At 38.2% G+C, this 21,194-nt stretch overlaps 1 protein-coding gene and 1 long non-coding RNA gene across 2 annotated transcripts; one reads left to right on the forward strand and one right to left on the reverse strand.

The window, feature by feature from the left end:
• The first annotated feature begins 299 nt into the window (after positions 1 to 299).
• On the forward strand, positions 300 to 15,094 carry LOC125970720 (paired box protein Pax-6-like). The gene is made up of 11 exons (XM_049723293.2): positions 300 to 461; positions 3,739 to 3,792; positions 8,188 to 8,318; positions 8,416 to 8,631; positions 9,557 to 9,710; positions 11,030 to 11,188; positions 11,386 to 11,468; positions 11,719 to 11,869; positions 12,273 to 12,382; positions 13,158 to 13,302; positions 14,371 to 15,094. Exons 1-11 carry the CDS (start codon positions 449 to 451, stop codon positions 14,454 to 14,456), a joined length of 1,302 nt encoding a protein of 433 aa, XP_049579250.1. The 5' UTR covers positions 300 to 448; the 3' UTR covers positions 14,457 to 15,094.
• On the reverse strand, positions 10,985 to 17,419 carry LOC125970722 (uncharacterized). The gene is made up of 4 exons (XR_007482251.2): positions 17,362 to 17,419; positions 16,300 to 16,364; positions 14,359 to 14,547; positions 10,985 to 11,133 (listed from the first exon to the last, which is right to left on the reverse strand). It is a non-coding gene; the product is annotated as an uncharacterized lncRNA (long non-coding RNA).
• Between the last annotated feature and the right edge of the window lie 3,775 nt (positions 17,420 to 21,194).

Below are 21,194 nucleotides of genomic sequence, written 5' to 3' on the forward strand. Positions count from 1 at the left end.
CCACAACAAAGAATGTTTACAGTGCATCTTTGAACTTTTGTGTAGCAAAGTGGCCCAGTAAGCAAGGCACGAGTGTACGTGTGCATGTGTGAGAGAGAGAGAGAGCAAAAGAGAGATGTATGTGTGACACTGTCTCTTGTTCTCGCACTCCCTCTCTCTGTCTCGCTCACGAATACAAACTGAGACACCCACAGAACCATTCACTAATGAACTCACCACTATTCAAATGTTCCCTCCCCCTCTTAGCTATTGCTCACCTCTCAGTACCCCCTCCTTTTTAGCAGTCCCCTTACCCTCCCACTCTACCCTCCCTACCTCCCACCCTCTTTCCTCCCGACTCTGTCTATCTCTGCACTTGTCTCTTCAGTCAAGGAGAAACTAATTGGAAGAAAAGAATAAGAAGGAGCGGTTGAAAATTTAAGCGAATTAAAAGTTTACTTCTTACAGAATGCCGCAAAAAGGTAGGCCATGCCATTCATGCTTTCATTTGCTTCTTATTTCATCTTTCTTCACCTCTTGCCAATATACACCTGTCAGAGACTGGACTTGAAAGTTACTTGAAATGTTATTGAGAGGGGATTTGAAGATGATAATATAGATGTTACAAAATTAGCATGAGGAGTACAATTGAAACTGCAGATCTGGAGGACCCAATCCCAAAACACGTGTGTGCTCATTTTTCTGCTTGATAGAAACTTCTTTTGAAAGAAAGTTGAGATTTCTCTTGATTTTTATCTCCATTTATATTTGGCTATATGAAGAAACCGTCAATAAAACTTTAAATAACATCTCAGTTTAAATAAATTGCCTGTTTTTTTCGTACTCGGAACTTACCAAAAGTGTCAAAAGATGCTAACTTGACATTCTTTAATTGTAATGAATAATCTATAGTCATTTTGCGTAGAGTTTTGTTTGCAACTTCTTTGACAGAACAATGCTCCTCTGCAAAATGACAAACTCTAATTGTCTGCATTCTATTGTTTTAGGGTGATTTTGGAAGATTTTTCTCAATACCTCAAACACAATAATTTGACCGATTTGGGAAGAGAGTAATTTTATTGTCACAGCTCTCGTACTGTTCTCACAGTTGTCATTCCGACTAAAGCTTTTTTATTCTTTCGAAATTTGTTCCGAAATATTTGAAAACAATTTATATAAGACATCTGGGCTTGATTAAATTTTCAATGAAGTTGTTGACGACTCAAATCAATCAATTCATCAGGGAGGAATAACACCGTCCCAGATCTGAATTTCTGCAAAATCCCATTCACTGGGACTTAATTTTTGGTTGCACACAGTTTAAATGTTTTTAACTAACACATATTGTTCATTTTTGAAAAGCCACATTTTACGTTTAATTCATTCAATTAGCCTTATCCCCCCACCCCCCAAAAAATCAGTGCATATATATGAAAATGCGCTCTATATGTTCAGCGGAAAAACACTGCTCACGATACACCACTTGCACAGACGCGTCTGAACTGAATGCACGCGGGAATACCTGAGCCACATTAGATTACAGCCCGTGACGAAATAAACACATTTTTATTATGGCGGCTTTCTGTTGAGTTATTCTTTTTCAAAGAATAATGGTATATAGACTCCTCAATGTGTTGGTGCTTATTGTACACCCGTGTCTGTTGGCTTTTTGTTTTTTTATACGCGTTATACAGCGACTCGTGCCATTCCAAATAATCTATTATACATCTAATATAGATCATCTAGACTGCAGTCTCTGAAAAAAAAAGTGTTAGTATTTTTTGAAGCACCCAAGAACTAAATACAATGCGTTGTCAAGATTAACCGAGTGCTTTCACACTTTTGCCAACAGATGAGGTAGGCTATTAACAAAAATAAAAGCAAAAAAATAACTATGAACTATGTTTAAAGCACAGGCGAACTGCCGCTTTCCCTCCAGAAACCTATATTGTGCTTAAATACAGTATATGAGATTTTTTTTTGTTTTGCTGTGTTTGAAAGCAAAGTTTGGAGCGAGTCAAAATGTATTTTTCTCAGATTATTATTATTATTATTATTATTATTATTATTATTATTATTATTATTATTATTATTATTATTATTATTCACCCTTCCAAACTAATCTTCACGAGGGTCGCAGGCGTGCTGGACCTTATCTCCTGGGCTGCAGGCGGGGACAACCTGAACTGGTCGGCAGCCAATCGCATTGCACATATAGCACACCTACGGAACATTTTGCAGCGGTATTATTATTAATAATAATTATCAGTAATATTATTATAATTAGCGTTGTTGTTATTATTGTTAATTTATGTCGCGTTAGAAGTTCTTGTCGCAACAGGAATAGTGAAGTATTGTTGTGAAAGAGAAATAAATATATTCCCCGCTATCCCTTCTCTTCAATATCAGCAACGCTCAAAGCGGCTGAATGAAACGTTTAAAATTGTAATCGGCGTGTTCAACTGAACTCCATTATAGGCAGCGACACTGGTCAAACTGGGCTCCTGCCGCGGTTTTGTACTGCTGTTTTTTAACGAGCCGCAACTAACGAGGCAAAGAGCGCAAAAATCCCGCGGACACACAAAGGCAGCTGCGGAGCTCCGGCTTCTTTGCCCGGACTCTTTGTCCTCTTTCACAGGGTGGAAGGTGCCGCGGAGTCGGGACAAGGTGCCCAGAGCCGGCCTCTGTTCGCGCTGCTGCCCGTGTATGGAGCTGCTTCATGTTCATTATGCACTTCGTTAATGAGAAGAGAAGCTTTGAACTCATTCAAGTCATTCTCACACCAAGCAGAGCGCTTTAGTTGAGGATTTGGATGAATGACATCAACGGTGTGATCATCATAGCATGTCACATCAATCAGTCAATCAGTTTCAATACATTAATGACATAAATGAAAGATTTTGCGAAGTTCAAGGCAGCACAAAATCTAAATAACTAAACAGAGCAATTTATGGCGTTATCGTTGATGTTTTGACAACAATGAATTGTCTACATTATTACATTTTTGCAGCAGGCTATATGTTGAGACACAGTGAGTTGCAAGAGGAAGCAAAGAAACAGATTCGTATATTATTATTATTAATTATTATTATTATTATTAATTATTATTATTATTATTATTATTATTATTATTATTATTATTATTATGTTCTGCTGCTCACCAGTTCGTTTAGAAAAGCTGTGGTGTATTCAACAATTGCAACAACGTTTAACAAACAAACAAAAACAAAAAAAAAGTACACCCAGGGCTCAACCACAATGATATAGTCCCTTTGAAAAGCACGATTTTTAAAAATCACTTTCTCGGAGACCAGAATTACAATTTTATCTATGGTTGGATTCTTGTTAATTAAATTATTTGTATACAAAAAAAAATGTTTGTTAGACCTTAACCAGTATGTATTAATTTTTGCAACATTAAATATTAAATAATAATATTTTAAGTGTTTTAGCTAATCTCAGCTGCAACCTAAATGATTGGAGAGGAGAGTTTTTAATGTTTCCCAGCTCTCTGCTTTGGAATCACTTTTCTAATACATACAAGTGATATTTCTCTTCTCACACTATTGACGCATATACACAAGCGTTCAAAAGTTTGGAGTCACTTCGAAATGTCCTTATTTTTTAAATAAAATTGCTATTTTTTTCTGTATCTGGCCCCCGGGCCTTGAGTTTGACACCTGTGCCTTAGATGAATTGTACGTGCCAATGTACACGCTCTCCATGATAACGTGATAAAAAATTTATCTGTTTGGACAGATTACAGAAGTCAAACAAGCTGGGAGACCGGAGTTGCTTCCATGATGCAAAACAGTGAGTTCATCCATATTATCATTGCCTCCTTTGAACCAATTATAATTTTATAAAATATTATGTTGACTCTTTTAAGAAAACATGAATTGAGCTTTTATTTGCACACAATGTCAGATATTTAAATTTGTGAGCTCGGCGTTTAGTATCAGTAGATGTACATGGCATTTATTCTTATTATTGTTGACATTTATAATGAGACATTTTATGACGTATTTTCTGCATGAAATGACATTGTGAATATAATTGACGATACACTGGCATGTGACAAAAGAAATACGGGTCAGATCATTCAATTAGCCACTTTTGCTCTCCGATATTGATGAATATGACTCTTTTGTGTTGTAATAGTGTTCAAAGATCCAAACTATTTCTCCTTTCTCCAAAATCTTTGTTGTTCTCCTATACATTTTTAAGTGTTTAGCACAAAATAACGCATGTTTCAACCTCAGTCAACTTTTTAATAAACACCTTTAGAGTTGTATTCATCCTATCACATTTATACTAACTAACTAACTTACTAACATGACTGGCATTTTAATTCCAACCTTGGATCATTTGGTTTTAAGATGAACACTGTCTGATTAAAGAGGTTCATGCTGTTTGCAGCAGAGGAATGTGTATTTAACATGGGCATTCGGTAGTGCTACTTAATCATTCTTGTCCTTTATGATGAAATTCGATGTTTTATTCTGATATACATGCATAACAATACATTTTAAAAAATGTGTTTGCGTGGATGGATAACATTGAACCCCCTCAAATCTATCTATCTATCTATCTATCTATCTATCTATCTATCTATCTATCTATCTATCTATCTATCTATCTATCTATCTATCTATCTATCTATCTATCTATCTATCTATCTATCTATCTATCTATCTATCTATCTATCTATCTATCTATCTATCTATCGATCAAAGAGCTCTTCAACTCTCTCCACTGGGAATAATTACTGAACACATTTTAACGAGAATGAATATAAATTGGCGTTCAACTTCAATGAGTTGATTCAAAATGAAACCTGCTGCACTCTCAGGGGCAGGGCCTCATTTGGTCTGTGTGCAGCATGGTTTGGATGCGTGTGGGTGTATGAGGACCCACACAGGCTTATGTTTTTGAATGGGTGGGTGGGTGTTTTTGCTGGGGGTGGGGTTGGGAGGTGGGAATAGACAGATTCGCAAAGGGAGTGCAGCCAAATTGACGCCATATGTCTGTCTATTAATTGTATGTCAGTAAGCAAAAAGGGTTGCTCCTCTGGGAAATGAAACTGTGATTAAGATTTGTGCTAGAAGATGATCACACTTATAACACAGTGTAAACATGCTGTGTGAGGCAGCAAGGTTAGACTGAGAGGAATGACCCATCTCAGAAAAGTTAATCAATGATTTAGGGGCCACAGTTGAGAGAAATTTAGCATGTCAAACAGACGGAAAAGATATTTCACGAACAACAATGGTATGATAATTTTGAAAAAATATTGTTAACCATATTTTCTAAAATTGATTAAGGAAAAACATTTCAATCAATTTTGGGCTGTTGATGATACACAACTTACACATTTTGTAAGGTTTAAAGCAATAATTTTTAGTGCGAAGGTTTTATAAATGTGAACTGAAAATCATACATTTTATGCCACACTGGAAGTGAAAATCCCAGTTTCATCTGCTCTTAAAGACTGTAGAAATATGAAATATGTTCATATACTATTTCCAAAAAGCAAATATATACGCGACACACTAAAAAGTTGAATTATGGTGACCGCATCAAATTATTGACAATGAAGTTTACGTGCCTGATTTACATGCAGGGAATGGACTCAGTGCCACTCAGTGGTTGTGTGCACGTGAGAGTAGATGATTTATATGCACCCTGTGATTGATGGACGGCCAGTCCATGGTGTCACCTGGAATAACATTGAACCCCCTACCTCAGATGCCTATGAATGGACGGACATTATTTCGTGAAGCCTCACTTGACAGCTGCTCGTGTACATGAACAGTTCATGTGCGTTCTGGCTGATGAATAATAATTTATTAATGCACTATGAAGAGCTTCCTAAATCTGCAATATGCTTTCTCCCACTAAGCCATTAACTGACAATAGACAATTGCTTAATTGTACAGTAAATCCCTACTTAACCTGCCCCGTGTCGCAACACAATTCCACACTGTGTGGCAGACAGAGGATTAAGCTTCATCCACACAATTTGACTTCCTTCCCGTTTTGGTTGAGAATTCAACTCAATAATGGATGCCATATTCAAGGTTGGGGTTGGGGGAGAATTAAGTGGACCACAGGTGAGAAGAAATATAACAAGGTTAGCGAGTATACAGTAAAAGGTGCAATTAAATGAAATACTGGACTCCGAACAGCTTTCCAAGACAGGTTGAGGCTAGCTGACGGGGTCTCCACCCCACCAAACCACATCACTCCATGCCCTAGTCTCCAAAATGTATCCATACATGGTTTAAAGTTTGCATGTGTTTGTCTTTTGGGGCAAGGCAGTTAAACCAACTCTGCTGCCCCTCCACCTGCCAGACAACATGGCCCCAATTCTTCACACCTGTTGAGACCAGTCATCTCTCCACATCTGCAGCTCTTCTCCACTCACCCGCCGTCTACCCTCTCTCAATCTCAACAAAGCAGGGTGAGAGGGAGCTAAGGAAGACAAAGATAAGCTTCGGGACCAGACTCCATAGTTCCCATAGAAAAATATCACTGGTTTCTCGAAACCAAAAGCTCCTCTCACATTTCACGCAAAGGATTGTGGGGCGTTGAAATAAAGTGGATAAGAACACCCCCCTCCCTTGTTACCAATAGTGTCAGCCAGACATTCATCCATCCATCCATTTTCTATTCGGGATGTAGGAGGAAACCGGAGTGCCCGGAGAAAACCCACGCAGGCACAGGGAGAACATACAAACTTCACACAGGGAGGGCCGGAGATGGAATCAAACCCGCACCCTCTGAACTGTGAGGCAGACGTCCCCCCAGCTTCTTGCTGTGATTTGTTTGGCAACGTTCCATAGAGCCCTCTATATACTGTCAATGATGACGAACGTCCTGAGGAAAGAAAGAAATACATTAGTCCTCTGTTTAACCAGATTTTTTTTTTTTATGCCTTACCTTTAATTAATTAATTGAACATCTGAAGTGTAACCAACTTCTGCATGCACAACAGTTTGGGTTGAGGTGGAAATATAGTACTGAAACAGCTACTTGGTGGAGCAGATTAAAGGCTCACTTGATGAAGGCAATAATGTTGGTGCGGTTTTTCTGGATCTAAAAAAAAAACATTCGAAATGGTGGACCAATATATTTTACAGGAAAAGTTACAGCAATTTCAGCTGTCTTCTGAAGCTTTGTGGTTTGGGTCTCATTTCGAGGGGGGGAGCAGTACATAAGAGTCAGTGGTGTCAAATCGACTTGTTCAAATAACATTGGTGTCCCATAGTGTTCACTGATGGGGAAATTGTTATTTCTTTCAGTTGCCAATTGTATGCAGACGATAGTTATCTATGCTTCTGCTAAAACATCTGCTTTAGCTGAGATGAAGCTGACACAAATCCTGCATAACTTCTTAAATTGGCTTGAATTGTTGAATTTAACTCTAAATGTCAAAAAGACATTCTCTATGTGTTTTTCTTTAAACAAAAGGTCTTCTGAAAATACTTTTGAAGTATGTTTAAATAATGAGGTTATACAGGAGGTGGATGATACAAAATATCTTGGTATCATTCTGGACCAAGTTAAAGTTTCAAAAACTGATGTATGCAAAAAGGTTCAATTTAATCTTAATTGTTTTCGCTTCATCAGAAGGGAGTTACCGGATCATGCTGTTTTGTTGTACTTGATTTTCTCACATTTATCATGCTGTGATAAATATCAACTTCTATATTGAAGCCAGTGGTCACTCTCTAGAAGCAGGCAATTCAAGTTTTGGATAAGAAGCCCCTGAGATGGCATCATTTTAAAATAATTGAAAAACGTAATGAAAAGTTAGTCATTTCATAAATATTAGTATTATTAAATTAGAAGTTTCCCTTCACACGCAAATGATCAGGGTCACAGTAGGTGACTAGACATTAACATGAAGTCAAGCTCAGCCCCTGATGAATGCATTTGCCTATCTACAGTACCATCAATAAAACCAGGCAGCATTTGCAGTGCATTAAAAAGGCATTTCATTTTGTGAAAGGCAACGGGATAATTAAAAGCAACAAAAATGTGCAACGATGGACTAAGCTTTGATTTATCCGCTCTAAGCTACGGTACATGCATGACTTGCATTTGTGTGATCAGTTGTGGCGAACTGTAGTTAGAAAAGTCAATGTCATCAAAGTTATACTCCTGTAAATTCTTTTTTTTTGTTTTTTGTTTTTGCAAGTGTAGGTCACAGCGGAGTAAACCAGCTTGGAGGTGTGTTTGTGAATGGGAGACCTTTGCCTGATTCCACGAGGCAGAAGATAGTGGAGCTGGCCCACAGCGGCGCTCGACCATGTGACATATCGCGAATTTTGCAGGTACACTATTTTCACTAACATAAATAAATAGGGTTTAATAATTTTGCTTATTTTTATTCAGCAAACATTGAATGTGTTATATTTGTATCTTATCCAGGTATCCAATGGCTGTGTGAGTAAGATCTTGGGCCGATATTACGAGACAGGTTCTATTCGTCCTCGAGCAATTGGAGGAAGTAAACCCAGAGTGGCCACTCCAGAAGTTGTAGGCAAAATTGCTCTGTACAAAAGAGAATGTCCATCTATCTTTGCCTGGGAAATCAGAGACAGGCTGTTGGCAGAGGAAGCCTGTACTAATGACAACATACCGAGTGTAAGGATTTATTTTTCCACATTGTTGATGACAGGCATAGCTTATCAAACTTGAATATTTATTTCAATATTTACCATATTCATATCACTTAAAAGTGACTTATCTTCCATTCGAGCTGAGAGCTTTTTTGTAGTGGCACTTGTTTGTTGACTGCATAATGTCTGTGACTATTTTAACTATGTACTAACTATCTCTGTGAGAAGTTTTATACAAATCAGACTAAACTTTCAACACACTTTTGCTTGACAGTACCTTGAATTGACTCATGTTGTGGCTTAGACTCAAATGGATCATTTTTGAGTGATACATTTGTATAATATGTAATGGTATACATATTTTATATAGAGAATGATGTATTGGTTATATTTTGTAAAATTACACTGTTGCTAATAAGTATTTATAAGGCTTTGAGTATTGTTTAATTTTTTACACTTTTATTATAATTTTCTTATTATATTTTCTCATCACGATACTTTCCAACATTTGTTTTTGTACTAGATTTCGTATTTATATGATAATCTTGAACAACTTGTTCTTTTTAAACAAAAAATAAATACAGAGGGGATACCTTTTATTACATTTTTTAATAATAGTTTCGGAACAACACTTTGTTCAGTTAAATGTAAAATATATCAGACAATGACGATGTATGGGGAAAAAAAAGAGTAGGATTTTATATTAACCAAAAACTTTGTCCTGACTTTTAACATGATAATAATAAAAAGGCAAACATGGCAAAACACTTGCAGGTAATGAAAGTCATTTTAGAATTAGCAATTCGATAACCCAACGATCTTAATTTTTGTAAAGTATCAATATCGGGAATACTGCCCTGTGTTTAATTGGTATTGGATCGATACCAAAATAGTATCGCACACCATCACTAATAAGCATTATTAATGTAACCACTTTGTTTTTTCATCAGGTTTCCTCAATAAATCGAGTACTTAGGAACCTGGCCAGTGACAAACAGCAACTTGTAAATGAGGGCGTTTTTGAAAAGCTAAAAATGCTCAATGGACAAGCTACCTGGGTGGGGCGCACTGGGTGGTACCCTGGGTCGACGCTCACTATCACAGGTAAGAAACTGACTCTTACGTATAGAGAGACTGGAAAGAATGTATGTAATAGTTATTTGAATAACTCTGAATGTTACGTCAGGCCCGTTCTCAGCTCTTCGTTTGTGTTTATGTCACGTTAGCATACCTATCGTTTAGCCTGTTCTTGCTCGTTAATGTCTGTTCTTGGCGTTGGATTTTGTCGAATAGATTTCCCCCAAAATGCGACTTGTACTCCGGAGCGACTTATATATGTTTTTTTTCACTTTATTGTGCATTTTAAGCCTAATGCGACGTATATTCCAGAGCGACTTTTAGTCCGAAAAATACGGTATTTTTTTGACAGTCTCCCTTGTCTCTTTTTTTTTTTTTTTTTTTTTTTTTTTTACCTAGCCTTCCAGGTCGTGTTAAATGTAACTTTTAGTAAATTGTGCGTGTCACTGAAAAATGTATAGATGCAGGTAAACTAATCTCAGACAAAGGCATTTTCCTAATGAGTTTTGACTCCATCCATTTAACCACCAATTTGTTCAGCTTTACATTAAACATGCATCGTTTTACCCCTTAAGGGCTTGTCCTTCCAAAAAAAACCTAAATCTTAATTTTGGGAGACATGAGGCTGGTTTTGTGAAAACACATCACATATACATCCACTAAACAGACATGTTGGAGCTTGAATTGTTGGCGCTCCTTTGCTTCCACCAAAGAGGCCAAATTGCTGTGGGAGCATGCTTGTAACCTTCTGCTCCTCCTCTACCAGCTGCACTTTGGGACTCAAACAGTGGGATAAAGTCATCAGTCTATAGTACGTCTGTGCCATTGTGTGTATATGTGTGTGTATCGGGGAGAAAATAGATGGTGTCTTGCGCCATTTGTGTCTGTTTCTGCCTGACTGACTGTGACACTGAGCAATGGCTTTATTCTCTTTTGCATTCACTTGTCTGCTGGGAATCATGAATAATTAGGCTAGGACCACAAATAACATGGGTTCCACAGGGAGCTCGAGTCAAGCTCCAATCTGTTTAGAAATTGCACGTTGGTGACCACCTGAACTGCTCTTATTCCTCAATAATATATTTTCGGAGTAGAACCTAAATATCCAAGATTTATTTTATTTTTGGTATCAAACCAAGTACAATGAAAACTCTGATGGTAAAGAAAATTGTTGCATTTGGTGTGTTCAAAATTAAATATTTTGCGATACAAAATGATGGACTTCGAAAGAAAGTGACTTAAAACTGAAAGAATATGAAAGCATAATCTATAAGCAATATCTTTTTCCAGATCATGCAGTACAATACAAGTGGGAAGTTTAATGCAATTGACATTCTTGTTTTCAGAAAATATGTGTTCGCAAGCAGAAGGAGCGGAAAACACAATATCAGCTAGTTCCAACAGTGAAGACTCAGAGGAGACTCAAATGAGGCTTCAGCTGAAGAGGAAACTGCAGAGAAACAGAACATCATTCACCCAAGACCAAATAGAAGCACTTGAAAAAGGTGTGCATCAATGCACCAATTTTTAATTGTCACTAGTATATTTGCCTAAACAGAGACTAAACCAAAAAAAAAACAAATTATGTTAATTAAGGGCAGCAGTGAAATAATCGAAGGCTAGATGGAAATCTCATATATATATATTTTAACAGTCCCGTTAAAATAAAAGTAAAGATTAATACAAAATGTTTTTGTTGCAGAATTTGAGCGAACTCACTATCCAGATGTATTCGCCCGAGAACGTCTTGCCAACAAAATAGACCTGCCTGAAGCACGGATACAGGTATGCACTTTGGTTTGATTTTTAAATGGTAAAGAGCAATCATGGAATTGATCACACTGATCATTGCCAACTATTGCACGCGGTGCGCATTCACAATTAATTTGGACAGCAGATTCTTGTGAAAAACAAAACGTAAGATCTTACCATTATTATTAAGGCCTACGCAAGAGTTACATTTTATTTGGACAATTTTAGGGGACAAATTCTCTTCACAACGGACTAAATAAAGTTATTTTTGTGTTATTTATAGGTTTGGTTTTCCAACAGAAGAGCAAAGTGGAGAAGAGAGGAAAAGTTGAGAAATCAACGCCGTCAGCTGTCCAACTCCTCCAACCATGTTCCCATCAGCAGCAGTTTTAACACCAGTGTTTACCAATCTTTACCCAAACCTGCTACACCAGGTACTAGCAAAAACTACTTTATTTAGTTGACTTGTTTTGTTGATGCTGTTTGATCGCTTGCCATTCACTTTTTCCTCACCTCTATTTTTAGATTATTTAGTTTGTATCTTTCTTGTTTATCATTATGGTGGCTATTCTTACATTATTTTCATTGTCATATCTTATATCTTTAAAACCCACAATGGTAGAACCTCCAAAATTAAAACTTGGATCCAACCATACATTCTCTGCACTGTTTCAACTCATTAAGGTTGCAGGTGAGTCGGAGTCTATTCCAACTAACCCTGGACTAGTTGAGTTCATTCCAGGGCACGCACTGAGTTTGATTTCATTAGTTTTGCTTTAAGTTTCTAAACAATTTTGCTGATCCTCTCTTTCTAAACCCAGGTGTTTTGTATTTTAGTGTCCTTCGCATCAGGCTCTTTGTTGGGGAGGTCGGACTCAGTCCTGTCCTGCAACTACGGCCTACCGTCCATGCCACACTTCAGTATGGCTGCCAGCCTGCCTATGCAAGTAAGATTATCAGTGTTGGCGTGGGTATGAATGGTTGTTCGTCTCTATGTGTGCCCTGCAACTAGTTCAGTGTAGTCTGCCTTTTCAGATGGGATAGTTTTCATCATGCCCGTAACACTTACCCGGGGTTGGGTTACAGGGGCAGCAGCTTCAGTACGGAAGCCTAAACTTCCCTCTTCCACTTCGTCCAGCTCATGCCGAGGGATCTCCAGGCGTTCCCAAGCCAGCTGAGAGACACATTGTCTCTCCAGGGTGTTTTGGGTTGTCCCCAGACCTTCCGGTAGGACATGCCGGGAACACCTTATTAGTAAGGGGTCTAGATGGCATTCTAATAAAATGCCCGAGCCAGCTCATCCGGTTCCTTAATGCGTAGGAGCAGGGGCTGACCCCCGAGTCCCTTGCGAATGACCTAGCTTCTATAAGGGAGGGCCAAGAAATTCTGACCATTAAAGTTATGAACAGAATCAGTGATAAAGGGCAGCCCTGGCGGAGTCAGACTTCGGGACTCCTACCCTCACTGGAAACTAATCTGACTTACTGCCGGAAATGCAGACCAAACACTGGCATCGGTGATACAGAGACCGAACTGCCCTTATCAAGGGGTTCGGTACCCCATACTCCCAAATCACCCCCAGAACTCCCAGAGGGAAACGGCCAAACGCCTTCTCCTATACGCCAATACACTGGACCCCTGACCCTGAACACTGCATGTGTTCCTTGTTGTATTCTGCATCAAATTTGCATAAAGTTTGAGTGTTTTAATTTGTACTTTCAGGCATCTTGTCAGACGTCTTACTCATGCATGGTGCCCTCCAGCTCAGGTGCACCAGTAAATGGAAGGAATTATGAGACCTACACTCCTCCACACATGCAACAGCATATGAACAACCAGCCATTGAATTCTTCTGCTACATCAACAGGTAAAGTGCTGTTGAGAATTCAACCTCTAGAGTAGGTACATTAATTTACTGACCACTAAGGGGGAATTTTGGAGCACGGTAAGAAGATTTAGGTGCACGCACAGCAAATTGACTTGCAAAGTAAATATTCACATTCCGCTGCATTTTTGATGCATTACTAAGTACTTTAAGAAATTATTTTTAAAAATCAAAGAACATTTTATTATGCAATTGTGACAAAACATAAACCTTATGTAAAAGTTATACATGTTAAACACTAAAACACGGTTGTCTGTCGATTTATAGGTATGTGCTCTGATTGGCAAGCAGTCCATGATGGTTGAAACACTAGCTTAATTGGGGAGAAAGTAGGCAGTGATAGGTTTACGCCTCGCTCACACCAGGTGTGGAACGGCTGTGGCGCGGTCATCCACCGCACGCCACAAGGAATAAAAACCATTGGTTTCGACGAGTCAACTCACACCTCACTCACACTGGGTGCGGAACAGTTGCGGTGCGTTTTTTTCGCGGAACACCGGCGCATTGCAAGTCACACTGTTTGCTTTGGCCGAGGGAGGTAAGTTCAGCATTCACTTGAAAGCTATCTGGCGCCATCTAGCGTTGTGAATGGGTATAATGACCCAACCCCGAATGTAAGACGACCCCTACTTCAGTCTTATTTCAATGCAAAAAACACTGTCTTATATTCAGGCCAATACGGTATTTCATGTGTAGCGTTTTTTTGAGACTGGGTGATGTTTAATAGTCCACAGACTTTGAATCACAATAAGTGCAATGCATAATGCCGCTTCTAAGGTTAGGGCATGCACCCTAATTAAATAAATTAAACAAAGCTAGGAGGCCTTGTTTGCCAACTTGCCAACTTCTAAAGTGGATTTGTTGCTTAAATTCCCGTTGAGAAGTTTTAAACACGATTGAACATGATTAATTTTTTTTTTTTTAACAAATGAGGCACTTATCCAGTATTGTGTTTCGGGCTGAAAAGCACAGGAGCCCTAAAAGCCTAAACCACATGCAAACTACTTTAAGCAGTATTCTAATCACTATTCTGTTTACCTTCGTCTTTAGGTTTAATTTCTCCAGGAGTCTCAGTTCCCGTCCAAGTTCCAGGAAATGAAACGGACATGTCACAGTATTGGCCACGTCTGCAATGATGTCATTGATGTCAACGATGTTGCAGCACTTGTTAACTCAAATGTCATAAAGGACATTTCATTGGGAATACCACTCAGGATCGGATTGACTCTTTAAAAAAGTGAAACAACGTTTGAGTATATTGCCAGTTACTGTAAACCAGTACAAGATTAGCAACAACAGATCTCACGATGTCACATTCATCAGCTGCCATTCAAAATGTGGTTTGGTGCTTGACGTAAAGTGATGTTTTTTTTCTTTTGCTAACAAAGACACACTAATTGCCCTTGATATGTAAATAAACATTTTACAAAAAAACTGAAGACGTGAACGGGAAAATTAACTGTAAATGTGTTTAATTGGAAGAATTTGTTCGGAAAAAAATATGTAATATGTGGAGAATTTTTTAAACAATGACATGCTTGGTCATATGTGAGTGATTTTATAATTTGATCAAATCCTTAACGCTAAATTTGTGCAGGATAGGGGTGTCGACCTGTGCTCATGTTGAAACGTTGTACCAAATGCACACAGACTGAATCACAAGCTCTTATAAATTTTGTCCTTGGTATGGATCTGTTTTTATGTCCATGTGTTAAGTATTTATCTTCCCCAGTGATTGGGGAAGATTCCCTTAATAAACTCACTTCAGGTATAATTATTGTTCCGTTTTTGAATTTTTACTTTAACATACTTTTGTAGTACCTGGAGTAGTTTTCATTGGGGCAATCACAAACCCTGCAGAAAATAAATAAAATTATTTACGCGTGGGTGAGAATCAAGTTTAAAAAAAAAAGGTTACCAAATGAAGATTTTTTTTGCATGATAGTACATACCTAAGTGTACCTTTAAAAACATCTATAAAGTAAAGCTTCTGTGCATTTAATGAGCTGTAATTTGTGACGCTGACTGGCCTGATGACGCAGAGTTCAACTGGAGGCATTAGGTATTTTGTGATTTGATCGCCGATCATTTGTTGGTGTCAACGGTGCCTCCGTGGACTGACTGGCCTCAAGCAACATGCTTCCAGTGGTGGACACATACGGAATACAAGGCACAAGGAATCTCTAGACAATTTTGTTGTCCAGCAGGTCACATCAGACAGATACGGTACGTAAAATTATTTTTTTTAACCCCCCTCCGATTAAAGTTAATATGGGAATGTCCAATGAATGTCAGCGACCCTCCATGATTTTGATTAAGATCTTTTAAAGAATTTGTCAAAAAAAATAAAATTAAAATAAGTTCTAAGGTACTTGCTATTTATTTGCTTCTAAATGTCTTTTTTTTTTTTTTAAATGCTTTTAAAATGTTTTATAATAATGTGAAGGACGTTGAGGGACAATGTGTATAAAATGCTCTACGTATATAAGTAAAGCTGCCTTGCCTTGTGTGATATAAGAGGCCTGAAGACTATGTCCAGCCAGAGGACCACCACCCAAGAACCAGCACCTGGCATACGCCCTGATGTCAAGTGGGGCAGGGCAGTGCAACTATCCCCTAAGAGAGAGGTGCCAAGTCCAACAATAGGCCCAAGGCCAGCTGGCAGCCCCACCCACCCCAAGGGAGGGGTGAAGCAACTGCAGTGCGGCATAATGGACAGAGGAAATAGGAGGAGGACGTCCTGAGAAATGACACATTTCATCCCCCCCCAACTTGCATTTCCCCTGCACCCCTATCTCCCTGGAACTCCAATAATTGTGTATTACCAACCCCCAAGGAGAGGAAGAGTTGTACCAAGTTCAGACTTTCACAGATAAAAAAAAAAAATCGTTCTCATTTAGATCAGCACAACTTAGGTTATCTCATAAAAAAACACCTACTACTAATAATAATATATTGAAGCAGCAATGCTTGACATACCTTTAATCCATCCATCCATTTTCATTACCGCTGTTCAGGTTGCCAGATATATCAGCAATGCATGCCTACAATAAACAGAGAGACAGCAATGAAGCATTACCAAGCATTAACTAATCAACGAGTAGATAATTGAATGTAAATGAATGACTGGAGTTGTTTAAATAGTTGAATAAAAAGAACAAATAAATGATGTCAAACAGACATCACACCTCACACATGCTGCTTGTCTCGTCATAAAAACAATAACAATTTACATTTTGATTAAATATGATGGTTATGTTGACAATCTACATTCTAATTAAAATATTTGCATGTTAATCGTCACAGGATGGATTTGTGACAGGAAGGCATCTTGCCTTTTTGCAGGCAAATAAAGAGAAGGAAAGCCACTGAATGATCTGTGAGATGAAGCCAAATTGATCAAATGAAACCAAATAGAGCAGATGGGAATTAGATTAGTTTTATTCACAATGACACATGTATCCCACCTCAGAGGGATATTTTCTTGCCAACATCTGTGCATATCAGACTCAATAAAATTGTGTTGTGACTATTCCACAAACCTATTGATTGAAAATAAACTATAGCTGACAAGCTATAGTTTATTGATGATGATTATATGATGATGATTTCTTCACTCAGCACACCAGCTTGGATTAACACCTAAATTAAAATAATATTAAACTTGACTTTTAATAGCCATATCCAAAAGTGTTTTGTGCAGCATTTAACATCACTTTTCAAGTTATCTATTTAAAAATGTTAAATTCAAATGGTTTACTGCAGTGGATCACACTCAAGGATAACATTAGTAGCTACTGACCAGTTAATTGTAGAGCAGTAGAGCATCTCTCTCTCCCTCTAAGAAATTATATATACAGTAATCCCTCGTTTATCGTGGATATTTGGTTCCAAAAACCACCCGCGATAAGTGAAATCCGCGACGTACGGTCACCAACAAGAAGTACTGGGCAGGCGACCAAATGCAGCTTGGCCCAGGGTTTACTGGAGGAACTCAAAGACAGACTCGGCAAATTTACATGACTTAACAAAAGGACTTACCGACAGGGACGTGAAACAAAGGACGTGAAGACATCAAGACAACAACAACACACACACAATGACCCGAAAGGTCGTGAGGGGCAGACAGGACTTATATACACGACAGGTAACAAGAGGCAGGTGAACTCATCAGGGGAACACAGGAGGGGAGGGGCGAGCACACAGACAGAATATATATATTCCATTTACCTTTGCTCATAGATACAAGGGCACCGATGGTCATTATTAATAATTATGCTTAATCATACTAGGTTTTCAGGTTGTGTAGACCATGCATGGGGAGGTTTTAGAGAGACATTTGATCATTTGAGATCCCGTGACAGCCTTTTTATTCAGATGACAGTTCTTTAAGTATCAGGGTGGGGTGGACGTCTTCATCAGCTATCTGTCGAGGTGGCTTTTGAACTGAGCTCAATAGAGCAAAAGCCTCTTACTCACTAAAGCCAGTTGAGATTAACCTCAGTCGGTACAACAGTTCTATCTGGCCGCACTGTGCTCTTCATACAGTTGTCTATTGTTCTTTTGCATGCATCCAGAGAACAGGCCTGTGCTGTCATGGGACCCTGGACCTTGTTGAGACACTTTCGCAGCAAAGAAGCCTTGCAGCAACTTGTACTCTTTTGACTACAGGAAAAACATCTCATTGATAAATAATATATGCAAACATATTTCTGTATATGTAGTCATATAAAGTCTCCAAAAAAGTCTCCATTTTCAAAGTAACAGAATTGTCTCATAGTGATTCCATGCTTCAGGCTTTAAATGTTTAACCCATCCCATTTGTTTTTTTTTTAATTAAAATTATTAAGCTTTAGTATGTAAGTTTTTTTGTGATTTCAGTGTGCAGCAATGGGCTACTAAAGTAAATTAAGTTAAATGTTGGGGAGGGGGTTGTAATATTTTATGAGACATCTCTCCATTTAGTTAATAACTTTCCATCACTGTATGAGGTCTTTTGTGTAATTGTGGCAGATTACATACTGTGTGTGAGATTATGTGGGAGGAAAGAGTGTGTGAGCATGTCAGTGGGTAAGTGTGCATGTGTGTGTGTCTCGAAATAAAGCCAGGTCTAAATAAAATATTTTTTATTTTATTCACATTTTTCTGGCAATTTAATACTATACTGTATACAAAATTGACTACAACATTCTGACCACTTGCAAAATCAAAAGAGATGCAATCCAGGAACTTTATAAAACAGTTGGCTAGCAGAAAGGTATATATTTCTTTTGGTCATGTTTTTAAGATACATTTCAAACGAAGTTTCCAGTTAATACTGGTCAAAGTACAGATGCGATGTGATGATGCTTACTAGATTTATTTTTTGGGTGGGTGATGGGGTACTATATACTATAGTGTTATGAGAATCACAATTCATTTGCTACAGTTTCGGAAACTGTCAACTGTCTGACAATGCTCTCCACGTGGGCGTTCCAAACAATTATTTTTGGTTGAGTTCGTATTAATCTATTTACCTTGTTTGATAATACCATTTATTTTGACTCATTAACTTTGGTGACCAAATAAACAGCTTTGTGTTAATTCACAATTCTGGTAAGGAACATCACGCAAAAACAAAAAAGGAATCCAACACTTGGAATAACCCAAAGCTTATCCCAAAGTGTTCTTCTTTCTTGTATTCAATGCTCAGGAGAGGACAGTAAACACTCCCAACCACGGTGTCAAATAAATGCTAATACGAGATCCAGCCGATATCATCTTGTGCTGACAGCCATTCAGTTTGTTAAGTCAGTATTAACCCCTGTCGTTATGAGTCAAGCTGAACTCTTGACTGGGCCTACCTATTGGAATTTTCTCCTTTCTGTCTGTCAGCCGTTCACAGTGGTGACAAACAATCAGCACACTGGGGACTTCAGGTAGTGAATCTGCTGCGCTGAATGCCCTCAGAGCCCGTTCTGAGGCACTATTTAGATCTACTCCATCTGCTTTGAGATGAACTGAGCCGTATTAAAATGTAGGGACTGAGTATTGAAGCTGCATTGAAGAGCACTGAGGTTGAATTGAGATGTTTTTAGTCATATTTAAATTGTACTGAAGCTGCATTGAGATGTATCAGAGCACAGCTAATTGAAGCTGAGCAGCAGAGAATGTCGAGCTTTGTAGCGGGACAGGATTGTCCATGCTGTTGCAGCACAGCATTGTGGCCAAAAGGGAACCTCCTTTCTTTTGTGATGTAAGAAGATTGGCCACAGTAGAAAGTAAGAAAAGGAGAAAAGCCACGAAGAGAAGGAGCACTTGAGCTGCCAGAGGTGATGTAAGTCTGCCTGGCTGTGTGTTGTTTGTCTCGGCGGCAATAGGAGGGCGAGGCCCAAATTGAATTTGTCGAGTGTGTGGCCCAGCCAACCTTCTTATATGATGTGTGGCCTCGTCCCACTTATGTGTTTGATACGTGGCCCAGTCTGACCTCTGCAATTGAAGTGCTGAGCAGTCCTACCACTCTATTGTTTGAGAAAATCCTCCAAGGCGGAGAGCATGGACCTTTACAATTCACTGTTTGACATCAAAACTAGAATGGATTGGTCATTTGGTTATCACCCTGTTAGGCGGTCAAACATATTGTTTGTTTGTTTGTTTGTTTGTTTGTTTGTTTGTTTGTTTGTTTGTTTGTTTGTTTGTTTGTTTGTTTGTTTGTTTGTTTGTTTGTTTGTTTGTTTTCATCATTCAGAAGGATAACTAATGTTAATAACTGCTTGATGCAATGCATTAACATGCAGGGATGGGCAACTTGAAGCTGGCACACTCGATGTGATTTTAAAATTTGTCATTTGACCCCACATGTGATGAGAAAAAAAAAGACATGTATAATAATTTTGATTGTACTGTGTACACATAAAAATTGTACAACAAATCAAAATTGATTGTTACATCTATATTTGTTATATTTATATTTCCACATTAGATGGCAAATCTTGCAAAATCAAGATTAAACGTGATTTTAGATTAAAAAAACATGGTGGGCAAAGAAGCAACAGTTTTGGGGTTGTTTTCAGCAGAAAAAAGTATAAAAAAGAAAAGCCCTTGGGCTGACCCACGATTGTCAGGAGGGGCTAAATCGGGCCAATAATCCTGCCGTGTGAACTGGGCTTTTAATGCTGGAGGGGGCCACAATTTTTTTTTTTTTATCAGTGCTATTAGGGGCCCAGATAGGCACTTCCTCATCACATCTATTACAAGATTGCTATTTTAAATATAAAGAAAATACCTGCTCTTGATACAAATAATACAATGTTAATAATTAAACATTACATTATAAGTTTTTGGTGCATTTAAAAAAGATCCACTCTCCTAACCCAACAACAAGGGGTATGAAGCAAATCACAAAATAACCACATACACACATTAAAAGGACAGCATAAAAAATGTACAGGAAATTGAAATTAATTACAAAAGCTCTTTTTTCTTCACAAAAATCAACTCAAGGGCATTTCTAATCTGGAAAAGAGTACTAGGCCTACTCATGTAATATAGGGCCGTATAAGACCGCGCAACTAACACGTCTGCCATCCTTTTTTTAGTCTTGGAACGGATTAAAAAATGTTCCATTATTTGTAATGGGAAAAATAGATTCGGAATTCGACCGATTCAATTCTCGAACGGATTGTGGTCAAAAACCAAGGTTTGACTGTACTATGAAATAAAAGCTGGTCTTCTGTCTGTCCAACTTCTTCCATAATCACACACATAAACTGAAACACACCCAAAACAGGTGAATTATCATTTTGCCTCCGCATGCTCTTTGCAGCCTGGTCTCTAATAGATCCTAATAAGGTCAGAAGAAACACACTTAAAGCTACTTATATAAAGAGCCGAGT

This window comes from Syngnathus scovelli, chromosome 6, assembly GCF_024217435.2.
Source record: "Syngnathus scovelli strain Florida chromosome 6, RoL_Ssco_1.2, whole genome shotgun sequence".
Taxonomy (NCBI): domain Eukaryota; kingdom Metazoa; phylum Chordata; class Actinopteri; order Syngnathiformes; family Syngnathidae; genus Syngnathus; species Syngnathus scovelli.

Coding starts and splice junctions, on each gene's coding strand:
- LOC125970720 (XM_049723293.2), top strand. Junction 11,469..11,718: donor TGCCTGAAGCACGGATACAG/GTATGCACTTTG, acceptor TGTTATTTATAG/GTTTGGTTTTCCAACAGAAG. Junction 12,383..13,157: donor CTGCCAGCCTGCCTATGCAA/GTAAGATTATCA, acceptor TTGTACTTTCAG/GCATCTTGTCAGACGTCTTA.